The 15,681-nt window shown below is 51.6% G+C and overlaps 1 protein-coding gene across 4 annotated transcripts in view; it reads left to right on the forward strand.

The window, feature by feature from the left end:
• ECE1 (endothelin converting enzyme 1) overlaps window positions 1-11,865 on the forward strand; it is a 105,538-nt gene extending 93,673 nt beyond the window's left edge. For all 4 annotated transcript variants that reach the window (XM_072975189.1, XM_072975188.1, XM_072975187.1 and 1 more), the window contains 8 exons: window positions 862-960; window positions 1,442-1,519; window positions 2,998-3,101; window positions 5,532-5,642; window positions 6,100-6,167; window positions 6,948-7,138; window positions 8,552-8,647; window positions 9,339-11,865. In XM_072975189.1, coding sequence (XP_072831290.1) covers window positions 862-960; window positions 1,442-1,519; window positions 2,998-3,101; window positions 5,532-5,642; window positions 6,100-6,167; window positions 6,948-7,138; window positions 8,552-8,647; window positions 9,339-9,515 — 924 coding nt within the window. In that variant the 3' untranslated portion in view covers window positions 9,516-11,865. The remainder of the gene's footprint in view (window positions 1-861; window positions 961-1,441; window positions 1,520-2,997; window positions 3,102-5,531; window positions 5,643-6,099; window positions 6,168-6,947; window positions 7,139-8,551; window positions 8,648-9,338) is intronic.
• The last annotated feature ends 3,816 nt before the right edge of the window (window positions 11,866-15,681 follow it).

A 15,681-nucleotide genomic window follows, 5' to 3' on the forward strand; every position in this document is an offset into this window, starting at 1 on the left:
GGCTTCACCACTTCCTGGCTGGGTGACTTGGAACAATATTCTCACTCCACGCTTAGTGTCCATCCCACGGGTGGAGGTTAAGTGACGTGGTACACGTGGAGAGCACCTGGCACAAAAGTAGGGCTCAATGAGTGGTAACTGTTATGTGGTTGGTGCAGGTTTAATTGCTGACATTAACTACATAGATATTATCTACAGGCAGGGTTAGCAAACTGAGACTCACATGACCGTGACCTGCCTGTTGGCGGTGGGTGCAGGTTCTGAGCCGAGCTCTGTGGGCTGTCAGCCCCTCTGCTTTTTCTGCTGCGTGACTCCACCTTCCCCACTCTAGAGCCTTGGGCCTCTGGGACCGTTTGTAACATTATCACCCTTGAAAGCAGCCGTTCATCTCTAGCCTGAGTAGAGTGTTTCTGAAACTGCTCCTCAGAACTCAGCTTCTCTGGGTTTTAAAGTCCAGTCCATCAGTAAGGAATTCTGTGGTCCAATAAGTCTGAGAACGGCTGCATATCCCAGCATCTCTGAAAAGAACTGCTGTACAGGGTACACATTAAAGGCTCTGAAAAGTCCTGCAGCAGAGAGACTTTTCCAACATTCGCAAAGTGTGCTCTGAGTGTACTTGACCAGGGAGCCCTGTTTACGGAAGTCCAGTCTGGTCTTGCAGGACGTTAGCGTTCTGAGGAACAAGGTTGGGGAAACATGTCTGTGGCCCCTGCTCCTTTGCCCAGCACCTTGGAGCATGAGGCTTGGAGCCAGGATCTGAGTTTAGTCTCTGGCCCGATGTTATCCTTCTCCGTGGGGTGCCCACTGCATTTAGGCAGGTCTGGTGCCCAGACCTCACACATTCAGCTTCTGTCTCCTCAGGCCAGCGAGATCATCCTGGAGATCAAGAAGGCATTTGAGGAGAGCCTGAGCGCCCTGAAGTGGATGGATGAAGACACTCGGAAATCAGCCAAGGAGAAGGTGAAGCTGGCCAGGGGTGCTTGCAAGGGTCCTGCACAGGGACAGCAGCCGCAGATGGAAGAGGGTGGATGAAGGAAGGACTAGTTCTATCCAGTGGGTGCAGCAGGGATGCTGTCCTGCCTTCGGGCAGTGGACAGTCCAGCAGGATGCGGGGATAGCCTTGAACATGTGATCGGATTAGTGACTGTATGAAAACACACTGTGCTGAGTGTGCGAGGGAGGGGTGCAGAGAGATGTGATGTTAGATCAGACGTGGTCCAGTGGGGTGATGGTGGCCAGGAAAGCCTTCCGTTGGGAAGTGACATTTAATCAGAGTTCCTGAGGATAAGTAGAAGTCAGACAAGAGAGGATTCTTTCCAGAAAGGGACTCGAAGTTCCTGAGGTAGGAGGAGCCTGGCCCTGTTTCCCCTTGGCCCAGGCCCCGAGTCCGGCACCCACAAAGCCTTGCTGGGCACTCACTGCCCTCTTTTCCCCTGCTCAGGCGGATGCAATCTACAACATGATCGGCTACCCCAACTTTATCATGGACCCCAAGGAGCTGGACAAAGTGTTCAATGACGTGAGTGGCCCCCAGCCTGCCCTCTTGCGTTCTGGAATGCTCCTGGGGGGTACACACTTAGGAAAGGGCAGAGCTGAATCTGGGTGGGCTGCTGGAGACACCACGACCCTCAGGACATCTCGAGATGATGTGGCGTGGGGCTTGGGGATGGGTCGGGCACTCGGGAGCTGTTCTCTGCTCCTTCCTCTCCTGGGCCAGCCAGCAGCCCCTGCCTCCCTGGAGCCACCACAGTCAGTGCCCACAGTCAGTACCAGCACTTCCACTTAATGAGTGGGAAATACCAGGGGAGGGGAAACAGACCATAGGAGCTGCAGAGAGAATTGGCGCCCCTGAAACTTCAGGGGGCGGAGCACAGGGTGGAGAGCCCCTCGGATCCTTCCCAGGCCCCAGAGTTACCTCCTGTCCCTGGGCTCCTCCCCCACCTTCCCAGAGAAACCTGGGCCTCTCATTTGGACCTTGAAATGCTGCTGGGCAAGAGGAAGCATAAATCCCAAATGCACGTTTGAGCTTAATTTAGGCAACAAGAGTAGTTGAAATGCCCCTGGTGGTTAGAGCTTTTGGCAAATCACTCCTGTAAATGGACTGTGCTTCTGCCTCAAAAGACAAAGTTTTATATCCTGTAATTGAAATGTGTGAATTCAGGCATTTTTGAAATTCTAATAACCTCTCAACATGGTTGTATTTAAAACCTAATAATATTAAAATTACTTCTGAGAATATAGGACTCATTCTGCAGCCTTTTCCCTTGAGGATAATTGTAGATGCTTCAGGATATCATGAGATGAGGGGCTCCTGGAGGCAGCCCAGGCAGACACCCCTAGATTGCTGTCCTGCTTCCAAGGGCCTAGCATTTTACCAGAAAGCTCTGGAGCAGATCTAAGGGAGAACCTTGCACCTGTCAAGAGCTAAAAGGCCAGAGTGGTGAGGAAAGTGTGCACTCTGCCTGTCTCTTGGTGTTTCCCCATTTGATTTATGAGATCTATGCTGGCCATTGTGGTAGCCACTAGCCACAGATGGCTATTTCATTAAAATCTAATTAAAAGTTGCACTACCCACATTTGAAATGCTCAGTATCCACATGTGGCTGATGTCCATATCTGACCACACAAGCGTAGAACATGTCCATCATTGCAGAAAATTCTGTTGGACCCCACTGAACATATTTCCTGCCTAAGTCCCTGATGCTGCTACTAGGGCATCCGGCTGCCCGGAGACACTGCTGGGTGCTGGGCGGTCCTGGGCGAAGCTCTTAGTGTGTCCTTGAAGTGGAGAGGGTGCCAGGCCCCGGCAGGATGAGGGCCAAGGCAAAGGCCCAAGTCCGCAGCCCTGAGTCCTCCATCCTAGTCTCTGCCCTGGGGACTAGTCCCCTAGCCTCATAGAGCCTCAGCTTCCTCAGTTTTAGAAGAAGGGGTTAGAAGAAGGGGTTTGCATTCGAGGACCTGAGCTCTGACCCTGTGATTCTGCTCCCTCATGTCCAGTACACCGCGGTCCCAGACCTCTACTTTGAGAACGCCATGCGGTTTTTCAACTTCTCATGGAGGGTCACCGCCGACCAGCTCCGGAAAGCTCCCAACAGAGATCAGTGAGTGCCCGGGCCTCGCGGGGAGGGCGCTGGCTCATGCAGGCGCATGCCGTGGGCCAAGCTCACCCTCATCACGCACAAGCCATGTGCAGGCTGTCACTCTGAGGAGGGGGTACTGTTGTCATCCACTCAGAAACCAAGGACTGAGGACGTGCTGCCCGTCCAGGAGCTGGGATGGCCCGAGTCTGTCTGCCCTTAGCACCCAGCCCGTCGGCAGAGCCAGCTTGGCCTCTGTAGTTGAGTGGACCTGGCATCACTGCCCAGCTCTGCCACTTCAGCACTCGGATCCTTTGCTTCATCATCTGCAGATAGGATGTGAGGGGTTAACAGCCTCCTCAGAAAAGTCCAGCATAGTCAGCCTAGTACCAGTTCTCAGACCTAGCTCCCTCCCTGCCTGAAACATTCTGCCAGATACAGCTTACCATAAAGTGAAAGCAGCGTCCCTTTGCCTCTGGCGCCCCCTTGTGGACAACAAGGATTTCAGCTGTTTCCTGTCTTCAACCAGAGTGTCCCCTAAACGTACAAAAAGGCAATTTTTATCTCCAGAATATGACACAAGCCCTGCCCCAATGTTGTGAATTCACTTGAAGTCCTTTAATTTAGTTTAAATTTTTCCATTTAAGTGTAGTCTCCTACTCATTAATTGTATCCACCCCTTATCACATCTCTGTGGGGCTCACCTGGAGGAAACAGTGACTGTCTAGACTCTTCAAGAAAATGTCCTTCCTGTCTCACTCCACTCCTCCCTGGCCCTTCCCCCCAACACCAGAAAAACCATTGAGAGGCCACATGTTTCATTACTGTATACCATCAGGGCCCCTTCTACACTCAAAAAAACCATTGAACCCCAGGAAGCTCTTTTGTTTGTGGGATTCTCACGTCCACTTCTGCCTTCAGTCTGTTGCAGTGTATTGCTTTGAAATATATAAAGAAATTCTGGCCTCACACAGACATGTAGTTGGAAAAGGGAGGGATATTTTAATAGTCTTCCTGATATTTGTGCACATCCTTCATGGATACTACACCAAAACGCGGCAGGTAGTAATTTCTCACAGGTTCATTGCACTGCGGAGTTTGATACCATATTCATAAACTTTTCATACTCTGTTATGCTAAAATCTCGGTCTGCCTCGCACTTTGAATGGACCTTTTACCCAAGCATGATTCTGTAACACCATGCATTGGTCATTGGGAAAACAATGCTTCACTGATTTACCTATCTTTCAAATAGTGACAATTTCATTATATCAAAGAAAAAGAAAGATATTATATGAAAGATATCAAAGAAAAAACCCCACATTTGTCAATATCCTCGCTGGCCTCCAGGGAAAAGCCTTGTAAGTCTTGAGCAGTTGTCAGGTTTGCAGTGGCCGATACAAGTTTTTCAAATTTTTGCTTGAAACTTGTTTTTTTTGAAACCTTGAATTTTTATTGTTGGCAACAAAGAGTATCAGTAGTTTTCCTTGAGGTGATGAGGTTATGTTTTCCTTTATTTATTTTCAAGAAAATGTCTGTCAAACACCAGTCATCCTCTCGAGTACAAATGGTGCTCCGTGAAAAAAGCAGAAGTGCTTGCGAGTGCTTCCCATTTGGTCACATGGAGCAGTGAAAGACTGGTGCTTAAGGGTCTAGATTTAATGAAATTAATAATTATGCTGCATCATCAAGAATGTTCTTAAGGGAAAATGGCTTTTTTTTTCTGGTAAAGAACATAGTGACCACTCAAACAGCTGGTGCCACCACCTTGGTTCAGCTAAGGCTCCACAGGTTTACCCTCTGTTGCTTTTAGATCATCAGTGTAATGTAACGGTGGGAAAAAGAATTAACATCTCAGTATTATTGTGAAAACAGTTTTGACCTCACAGACCCTCTGAAAGGGAACTGAGAAATTCCTCCCTCCCCCGCCAAGTATCCACAGACCACACTTTGAGAACTGCTGATAGACACATTTTGAACCTGGACAGTAATGACGTTTCAGTATCTACTGGACCATCTTGTTCTTTGCAAGGGTCTCCGTGACGTGACATCATGTGATGTGACATCTGTAACTAATTCCTTCCTTGAGGACATTGATGTAACTGATTCTTTTTTTTTAAACTTTTTAAAACATTTTTAACTTCTTTTTTTTTTTTGGAGGGAGGAGGTAATTAGGTTTGTTTATTCACTTAATAGAGGCACCGGGGGTTGAACCCAGGACCTTGTGCGTGCTAAGCACCCGCTCTACCACTGAGCTATACCCACCCCCACAATTCTTTCTTTATAGACACTGGGGTGTTTCCTAGTTTTCCCTTCTCAGCAACAGTGCTGCTGTGGATGCCCTTGTGCTGTGTGCCCTTGGGCCTGGGGTCAAGGGGCATCCACAGTTTTAGGGCTTTCCCCACTTGCCCTCCCACCAGCAGTGCCCCGATCTCACATGTGTGTCGCTTGCAGGTGGAGTATGACCCCACCCATGGTGAATGCTTACTATTCACCCACCAAGAACGAGATTGTGTTTCCGGCCGGAATCCTGCAGGCACCATTCTACACCCGCTCTTCACCCAAGTAGGATGCTCCTGGTGCTCCCGCCCCCTCTCCTCCCCCCACCCCTCAGCGGCTCCCCTGCCCAGCCCAGCCCTCCCCTGGGCCCGCAGCTGACCACACATTGAAGCCAGTCTCACTGGGCACTCTTTTTCCCGCTGGCCCGGGGAACTTGGGACTTTCTACCCAAGCTGGCCCTTAGGCAAAGGGATTGAACCACCCAGGCCTCTGTTTGCTCGTTTATAGGGTTGGTTACCAATGCCTAACTCTTTGGAGATGACCCCAGAGGGCAGAGAGGCTGGAGCATCTAACATGGTGCTTGGTATCCAGTGGGCACAGGCTGACCACAGCCGACTCACCAGCCTCTCACTGACTCAGGGGCCAGGCTAGCGCCCTGTAGACCTCTGCCACGTCTCCAGGCCACGAAGCACTGGTCCCTCCCCTTGTGGCCTCACTGCCACCTTCTTGTCCTCCCCTCCAGGGCCTTAAACTTTGGTGGCATCGGCGTCGTCGTGGGCCACGAGCTGACTCATGCTTTTGATGATCAAGGTACGGGTTCCTTGGTGTTCCCTGCAGATGGGCCTCCACCAGCTCCCTGGCCCTGCTGCCTCTGCTTTTTCTCCCTTCACATCTAAGTGTCTTAGCCTTGGAGACAGAAGGATCTGGGTTCAAATCTTGGCCCAGCTACCTGCCAACTGTGTGAATTTTAGCAAGTCCCATCATTTCTCCAAGCCTCTGTTTCCTTATCTGTAAAATGGGCATGATGATCATGTGGTGACTGTGAGGACTGGGTCAGACCCATGCAGAGCACCCTGCTCCCTGAAGATGTCCAGTGCTGGGATGGGGACTAGTTGTCAGTGGGGACCGAACATTTCTCCACCACTCCGGAGACTTCTCTGCTCCAAACACAATCAGAAGAGTTAGCTCCTCACCAGCTAATGTCCAGAATCCCCCTCATTGCCTCCTGCACTGGGGACCCCAAGCCAAGAAGGAGGAGGTGGGCCCTTGGAGGCTGGGCCCTGTCCTGTGACCCTGGCACTGCCAGCAACTTTCACCCCCTCCTGGATTCAGGGTCAGAGGCTCTGAAGCAGCCTTGACCGTGAATCCAGCTCCACTGAAACTTTGTGAACGTGCTGGTTGTTGGTTGGGATCACTTTCCTCCATCCATCCACCCCCACCCAGACCAGCCTTGTCTCCCCAGTGCCGAGTGGTACATGTGTGGTAGGTGGATGGACCATTTCTTACTGGGAGGAGAGGCACCACCAGCAGGACAGGGCCTGGCTCTGTCTCTTCCTCCGCCTGAGCTGATGCTTCCCTCTGACCCCGCAGGACGAGAGTATGACAAGGACGGGAACCTTCGACCCTGGTGGAAGAACTCATCCGTGGAGGCTTTCAAGCAACAGACCGAGTGCATGGTGGAGCAGTACGGCAACTACAGCGTCAACGGGGAGCCCGTGAACGGCCGGCACACCCTCGGGGAGAACATCGCTGACAACGGGGGCCTCAAGGCGGCTTATCGGGTGAGAGGCCCCACCCACCCACACACCCCGGGCCCAGGTCTGGGTCTGTCCAGATGCGGGCCTCAGTTGCCACATCTGTGAAATGGGTGGCCGCAAGGACTGATAGAAAGGGTGTCCATAAGAACATCGGCCCAGAGCTGGCACACAGGCTTTCTAGTCTCAAGTTCTGCCCGATGGAGAGGCACCAGACAGGGATTGGGCCGGGCCCACCTGAGGACCTACCTTATCTTACGTTTGCAGGGGAAGCCACCACTGATTCAGGCTGCAGTGGGCCTAAGAAGGGAGGGAGGGGACACAGGTCATGGAGCCAGTTCCAGTTTCAACCTTGGCTCTGGAGTAAGTCACTCAGCCTCCTGGAGCCTTGGCGTGCGTGGCTGCACCTACCTAACCCCTGTGTCTCCAGGTGTCAGAAAGATGGCAAGTGGCAGCTTGGGCACAGGGCCTGGTCCAGGGTGACACTCAGAGATGTGAGTGGAGAGATGTGAGCAGGGCCCAGGGTGGAGGGACGCTGGACCAGAGCTGCCGGTTTCTGTTGGCTGAGCCAGGAGCTTGGGTTTTATTCTGGCTACACTGGGAGCCACTGCAGGGTTTTTCAGTAGAGGAATGAGATGATCTCATTTATCATTTATAACAGGGGTCAGCAGACCTGCAGCCCATGGGCCACATCCAGCCCTCAGCTGGATAAATAAACAAAAATGTAGGGGGACCCAGCATGCCCATTCGTTCCCATGGTGCCCATGGCTGCTCTCAGGCCGCAGCAGCTCCCCTGAGTCACTGCAACAGGGACTGAAGCTGAAAATATTTACTCTCTGGCCCTTTACAGAAAAGTTTGCCAACCCCTGCTTTATGAGGATGACTTGAGCTGCTGTGTTGCGAGGGGATTGGAACTGAACAAGTTTGAGTCAAGGAGACTAGATAGAAAGCTGTTGTGAGATTGTCCAGGCAGGAGCTGGGATAGAGCAGGGGGCAGGGTGAGAAGTGGTCAGACTGGGGTTGTTTGGTGAATTGAAAGAGAAGAATCGAAGGAGAGTCCTGGGGTTTGGGCCCAAGTAACTAGGTGGGTGGTGGTGGTGGTTACTGTGATGGGAAAGCGTGTGTGTCTGTGTGTTTGGGGTGCAGCTGGGATGCCTGCTGAGCAGTTGAATGCACAAATCAGGGAAGAGGCTGGAGCTGGAAAGTGCATTTAAGAGCTGTCAATATTTAGATGTAGATGGTATTTAAAGCCACGGGATTGTATGAACCCCCTTCCGGAGTGAGTGCAGGTAAAGCGGACGGCTCTTCTAGGCTGAGCTGGGCCCCCAGAAGTCAGCCCCTGTCCCGACAGGGTGGACCTTCTGGGACCCCCCACGCAACCCCACCCCACCCTGCCTGCTCCTGTGTCACGGGGACCCTGAGCTCTGTTCCCTCCCCCAGGCCTACCAGAACTGGGTGAAGAAGAATGGGGCCGAGCAGACGTTGCCCACCCTGGGTCTCACCAATAACCAGCTCTTCTTCCTGGGGTTTGCACAGGTGAGTTTATCAGGGCAAAGCCACGCTCAGGCCACATTCTGCCGTTTTGATGTCCAGGAGTTCTGAGAGCCAGGAGGCAAGTTCCTCCAGCTGGGAAGCCCTCACACGTTGGTCTGTCCGTGTTTGCCCTGTAAGAAGGTGCGCTTCGTCATTAGAGAAATTCAAGGAGGGGCCCAGGGTGCTATTGAAAAGAATCCCTGCATCAGGTAGATGAGAGGACCAGGTGATTGCTAAGGGCCTGTCTAGTTCTGGGGCTGTAGAAATTTCTTAAACTCTAGCTGCCCCAGGGCGCCCCTTGAGTTGGCATTCAGCATATAGCCTTCTGTTGGTGCCCAGAGCTATCAGGCCATTAGACGTTTGTTCTGCCTGGGAAGTGCGTGATCTGGACTCAGCGCGAAGCGTTCAAACTGGTTCCGGGGCAGAATCCTTTGTTCAGATGCAACATAACACAGATGCCCAGGACAGAACGGGCACTGGTCTGGCTGCAGGAGAACCACTGGGGGTGACTGTGGTAGAGAATGCTGGGGTGGGGGCACCAGCCCACTGTCCCTTCCTTACCCACTTGCCAGGCCTGCTCGACCTCCAGGGGTCTCAGAACCAGGTACGTTCCCCTGCTTCTGTGATGGGGCCAGTCTGGTGGCCTCAGGGCCCTGCAGTGACCCCGGCCTCTCCCTTGTCACCCCCTGCAAAGGTCTGGTGCTCCGTCCGCACACCCGAGAGCTCCCACGAAGGTCTCATCACCGATCCCCACAGCCCCTCCCGCTTCCGAGTCATCGGCTCCATCTCCAACTCCAAGGAGTTCTCAGAACACTTCCACTGCCTGCCTGGCTCACCCATGAACCCTCATCACAAGTGTGAAGTCTGGTGAGGGGCGGAGCACCAAGAGCCAAGACAGAGGACGAGGGGGAGGGGCTGAGGACAAGTCCCCGGGGTACAGCCCGCAAGGCTGCCCCTCCATCAGTGTCCAGGGCATCACCCAACCCCCTTGGCCGCCTCAGGAGGATTTTCAGCTGGAACCAAGCCTGTGACGTGGGTTCTCATCATAATCAGAGATATGATCCCCTGTGACGAAAACCCCTGTCATCCCAGGCACACATGTGTCAAGTCTAATGGGCGTTTGGGCATCAGGCTGGTTACTCACCAGGCCTGGGCCCCACGCCGACAAGGGCAGTGGGACAGCTCCCTGCCCACATCCAGCGCCAGATACACCACAAATACCACTGTGTCAAATGCTTTAATGATATATTTTTGGGGAAACTGTTTTTTAAACATTGTGGAATACACTGGAAGTCTTCAGGGAAATAATGCATTTAAAACACTTTTTTTTTTAAGGAAAGGATTGGTATATTTATTATGCTCTGTTTTTCTAAATAATCTGTGGACAAGGGAAGCCCCACTGATTTGCCCCTCTCTCTCCCTGCCCTGCTGCGAGGTGGGGCTGAAGCGGGATCCCCAGCCACTGAGCAGGTCCCCACATGGAGAGCTGCTCCCGTGGTTTCAGCGTCCTCCTCCTCTGGTTCTTGGTCCCCTGATGCCAAGGAGAGATGGAGGGAGGCCTGGCAGGGGGAGGGCCGCCTCAGTGTGCCTGCCTCTGTCCCCAGGGTCCAGCCATGGGAACCCTAGCAAGGATCCCCAGAGTCGCAGCAGGGGACTGATGGCTGCACGAGGCCAGGTCAGGCCCTCAAACCCCGTCTGGAGGTGCCCGAGCACCCTGGATCCAGGCCACAGGAGCCCTGTGAGGCTGCCACCCCCATCGGGGGTTCTCTGTCACACATAGTCGTCCTCTCCTTCTCTTCTGTTGGCCACCCCATGTGAGTCCCAAGGCATGCTGCCTCTCTGCAGCATCCCCCATCCCAGCCACTTCGGAGTCTGCCTTGCAGACCCTCTTCCTCCAGGGAAGGAGACAGAGAAAGCAGCTCTCATCTCCCAAGGGCCCAGATCCTCCCTCCGAGCTCCGTCCTCCAGCACCGGCCTGGGCCTGGCTCCCGCAGCCAGCCCCGCTCCGTTCTCGAGTGCCTTATCTGAGGCTGCGCCTGGGCTCCCCTGAAAGGAGACAGCCCTCCGCCCCAGGGGCCCCTTGGCCTCCTCAGTGAAGCCCCCAAGTGTCCTGACTGGAACACAAGGCCATACCCCCTACTCCCGTGCCCACAGAGCTGCCCCTCGCGGCCGCCCAGGAGCTCCGGCCCGCAGGGCAGCGGCACCGAGGGCAGGAGTCTGAGGAACCCGCAGACTTGCACCAGGTTCAGGCCCACCGTCAGCCCCCTGGTATGAGTCAAGACGACACTTGGATCCAGACGGACTCCTCTTCCTGGGGGATGCTTTTAGTCACAGGAGGCTGCGAGGGGAAGGTTCTCCAAACCTGGTCAGTCTGGCCTGAGGTGTCAGGGGACCAGGAATGTCGTCCCCTCCCTGAGGCCACAGTTTCTCGGGACCGCAGGCTCAGGGGCCCCCACACCTGGTGGAGCAAACATAGCCCCGCTCCGGCCGTCTGAGGAAGCAGGCAGCGGTGACTGCGGCAGGTCAGCCAGCGTCCTCCTCGGCTCTCCCTGGCAGCCCAGGCCCCTGGGACAGGCCCTGCGGCACAGCGCACTCGCCTCGGCCAGGAAGCCAGAATCCTGCTTGCCAGGAGGAGCGGACAGCTCAGCCCCCGCCTCGCCCACCTTCAGATCAGCCCCAGAGCTGGGGCAAGGGTGTCGGGAGTAGCTCCAGATGAGGCGCCCGGTCCCCACGTGCAGCAGACCTGGTATCTATTCAGAGGGAAGAGATACTTGGTCCTGGTGCCCTCCCAGCACCTCCTCTTCCAAACCCTCCTGCCCGCCGGCCTTCCCCGTGGAAGGTCACAGTCCTCTGGTGTCTGTCGGCACCGTGGACTGGGGCCTCCCCGCCAGAAGCAGGTGTCCAAGGGCTGAGGGTCCAGCCAGAGGGAATGTCCACCATTCTCATCACTTCAGGAAGTGGCGGGGCAGGGGGAGGAGGGTCAGGCCCAGCAGGGATAGAAACAAAGGCAGCATCCTCAGCCCCCTCCCCCTCCAGCGCTGGGCAGCTGTCCTCTGAGAGACCCCCTCCTCCTGGGCCTGGGGAGCCATAGGGCTGGCTTCTCCGCAGGGATGTGGATGTGGGGTTTGGAGCTGGGAATCTATTTTTTGTATTATCATGTTTTGTGCTACTGTAGTTTTGGTGTGGCACTATTGTAATTGAAATAAAGTACTTGTACTGAGGGCCGTGTGACCAGGTGTGTGTCCTCCCAGGGCCGTGTGTGTCCTGTGGAGCTGTGGGAGGGCCCCCGGGGCCAGCTGCACCCCCTCCCCAGAGCAGAGGCCTTGGGGCCTGTGGAGAAGGTCACACAGCACCTGTGCCCACCTTACCGTTCTCCCTTCATCCAGACTATCGTGTGAGTGCCCCCAGCTGGGGAAAATTATACATGTCACCACATGGACTCAAGGGACCTCCTAGTAAAAATTTTTCCGTTACCTTGAAGCAAAGGGTGTCAGCGGTGGGTTTCTAGGCCTCAGATGCTTGGGCAGGTCAGACAGGAGTAGGGGAATTCAAGGAAGTTCAAGAAAGAGTCTCTGATTGACACTCATGCCTCCTCCTGGGTTTTGCATATATTCTTCCCTCTGCCTGGAATACTCTTCCCTGACTTCTTTTGGCTGTAAACACCTATCTATCCTTCAATGCCCAGCTCGGCATCTCCTCTGGGAAGCCCTTCCTGACCTCCAGTCCAGATCAGGTGGCTCATACTGGCTTCCCTCTTCTACCAGAGTACTTAGTGCCAGGGCTACTGTAACAAAGTATCACAAACTTGGTGGCTTACAGAACAGAAATGTATTGTCCCACAGCTCTGGAGGCTAGAAGTCTGAGGTCAAGGTGTCGGCAGAGTTGGTTCCTGCTGAACGCTGTGAAGGAGAGTCTAGGCCTCTCGCCTGGTGTCAGGTGGTTTGCTGGCTGTCTTTACTCCTGGGCTTGTAAAAGCATCGCTTCAGTCTCTGCCTTCATGCCACAGGGTACCCTCCCGGTCTATCTCTGTATCCACATCTCCCCTCTCTCTAACAAGGACATCAGTCATACTGGATTAGGGCCCACTTTAATGACCACATTTTAACTGCATCATTACATCTGCAGTGACCCTATAAGGTTGTATGCTGAGGTACTGGGGGTTTCAACTTCAGCATATGACACAGCCATAATACAGAGGCTCCAACTCTAGGCTACAGAGGTGCCTGCACCATCTGCAGCAGCCCAGTGCCTGGCACAGGACCAGCCAGTGACTGTTGGATAAAGGATGGAAGGCTGGGTGGATGGCTGGGTGGATGGACAGATAGCTGTAAGTAAAACATGACTGAGTGGACCATCTCCCAAACACACCGATGCCAGAGAGAACAAGCGCAGTGGGCTGGGGTAACCTGAGAATACTTCCTGGAAGGGAGAGGTTTCAACCAAGCCTTGACTGAAGGGGAAGGATTGCGATTTGCACCCAAAAGTGGGTGGCGTGATGGCCTGAGCAAGCGCCTGTATAAGGGGCAAAACTCCACATCCTGCCTTGCTTTAAAAGGAGTCATTTCACTTCTTTTAGACTGAGTCATTCTAGAAGTAACTCTGTATGTGTGGGGATTAGCATAGGATAAAGGAAGTCCTTCAAGTCAGTTGCAAAACGATGAACCACTTATAAATCACATTAGGATATCCACTCAGGAAAACATGAATCTAGATCTGGCCTCCCCGACACAATTCGCCCACACAGTGTTCACAACAATAAGTTCTGCAGGTACTAGAGACCTTGTGGAGGGAGGGTATAGCTTAGTGGTAGCGTGCGTGTGTAGCATGCACGAGGTCCTGGGTTCAATCCCCAGTACCCCCTTTGAAAAAATAAAAACCTAATTACCCCCCCCACAGAAAAATGGAGACCTAAAGATGCAATAACTATAAAAGTATAAGATAAAATACAACAGAAGATGTTAAGACTTTGGATAGTCAAAGCCATTTTTGAAAAAACAACTATTCACAAGTATGAGCCTAACTGTAGGATTTCTAAAAATATAAACAGTCAAGAAATGAAAATCTGCCATAAACCCACCTCCTGAAGACATACACACAAAGATACAAGTGAAGGGAAAAAAGCATAAAGGCAAAAACACATTTGGCAACATCAAAACTCAATTTTTTTTATAAACAAAGTACAACAAGTAAAATTAAAGGACAAGTGACAGACTGGAAGAAAAAATTTGCAACCTGCATAGCTAATGATCCAGAATATACATAAAACAACTCACAAAATAAAAAACCCAACCAGCTGAAAAAGCTGAAGATTTAAAGAGATCATTCAGAGAAAAAAAAATACAAGAAGAAAACAAATTTTTGAAAAGACAATCCCACTAATAACACAAGAAGTTCATTAAAATTACAGTGAGGTGACACTTTTCACCCATCAGATGGGCAAAAGTGAAGACATTTGATATTAAGCATTGGTGAGGATGTAAGGAACTGAGTACTGCCACCCACAAAGGGCCAGTTTGACAGTATTCAACGTCGAGTGCATTTATCAGGATTTCCAGGCTTAGAGGACAGAAGTGGCTCCCTAATTTCAGGTCTACTTGCTCACCCTCCCCTCAGAAGAATGTAAATTGACAAGGAAATAAAATCACACACAAATCTCCAATCACCTGAATAGAGAAATAATCTGAATTCCAACAGAACTCCCACCACATACAGCTGCAAGCCTGTGGGTACAGAGAGTGATGGAGAGAAGGTTTCAAGAGACCCATGAAAAACATGTTGTAGAGGGCGTGGCCATCTTAGATGAGCCACAGATAAAAATCCCTCAGGACGCTCAACACCAAATGTCAAAATGCTGGCCACGGTTGAGGCATAATAGCCACCAGCAGCTCCAGCAACAGGGAGGAGTCTGGAAAGAACAGAAGGGGTAGCCTTGGAGTAGGATTGCCTCTTGGAGAGAATCAGATACATAGAGTAGGGGTGGTCCCCTTGTAGATGTGATAGTGAAGGAAAGAAGGGATTAAGAAGGGAAAATTAAGAATTATTTTAAAAAAAACAAACGAGAAAACTAGTATAATATTGTAAATCAACTATACTTCAATTTAAAAAAAAAGATAAAATAATAAAAGTCAACTCTCCTTCCACCCCCCACCACTACCGCCTCCTCCACACCAACATAAAGGATGCTGAACAGAGGCAGCAGGACGCACAGCTTGAATAAGGAGACCTATCCATGAATGAATAGGACTGTAAAAAGGCAGATCACATGCATTCAAAACCACTGTTAAAAAAGAAAACAAATGCAGATCAGAGCATCTCAGCTGAAGAAAACTGTAATACGACACTCCGGACTGACTTAAATTTCCTCAAATAAGCACTTAGGGAGGTGGAAAACAACCTCAAATCAGAAATACGAAAACTAACGACAGAAATGGACCAAAAAAAGAAAAAAGGAAGAAATGGAATGAGAGTTGCTGTTGATCTTGGAGAAGAAAATAACAAAATGATATCAAACATGTAGGTTAAACTAAAAGGTCCCCTAGGGAAAATAGATCCAAGTGAAAACTTAATAAAGGATACTGAAGAAAACAGAAAAACAACCAAGAGGGTGAAAATTAGATAAGAAGTAAAAACGGTCAGAGAGAAAATGGCTAAAATGAAAGACAGGCAAAGAGCTAACATTTAAAGCTGTAATCCAAGAAGACTTTATAGAAATAAAAGACCTGGATCTACACATGAAGAGGGCTTGCTGGGTGCTATGTAAATTGACACCGAGTAATCAACGCTAAGCTAGATCCTGGTAAAGCTAGTGGACTTTAAAGACAGAAAACCATCAGGGCCTCCAGGCAAAAATGTGAAATAACTTAAAAAGGCAACAGAAGGAAACTTACATCAGACTTTAAAAAAATACATCATACATTGTACGAGGTACCTAGAAAGGACAAATTCATAAAGACAGAAAACAGAGTAGAGATTACCAAGAGCCTGGAGAGAGGGGGGATGGGGAAGTTACTGTTCAATGGATACAGAGTTTTTGTTGG

This window comes from Vicugna pacos, chromosome 13, assembly GCF_048564905.1.
Source record: "Vicugna pacos chromosome 13, VicPac4, whole genome shotgun sequence".
NCBI lineage: Eukaryota > Metazoa > Chordata > Mammalia > Artiodactyla > Camelidae > Vicugna > Vicugna pacos.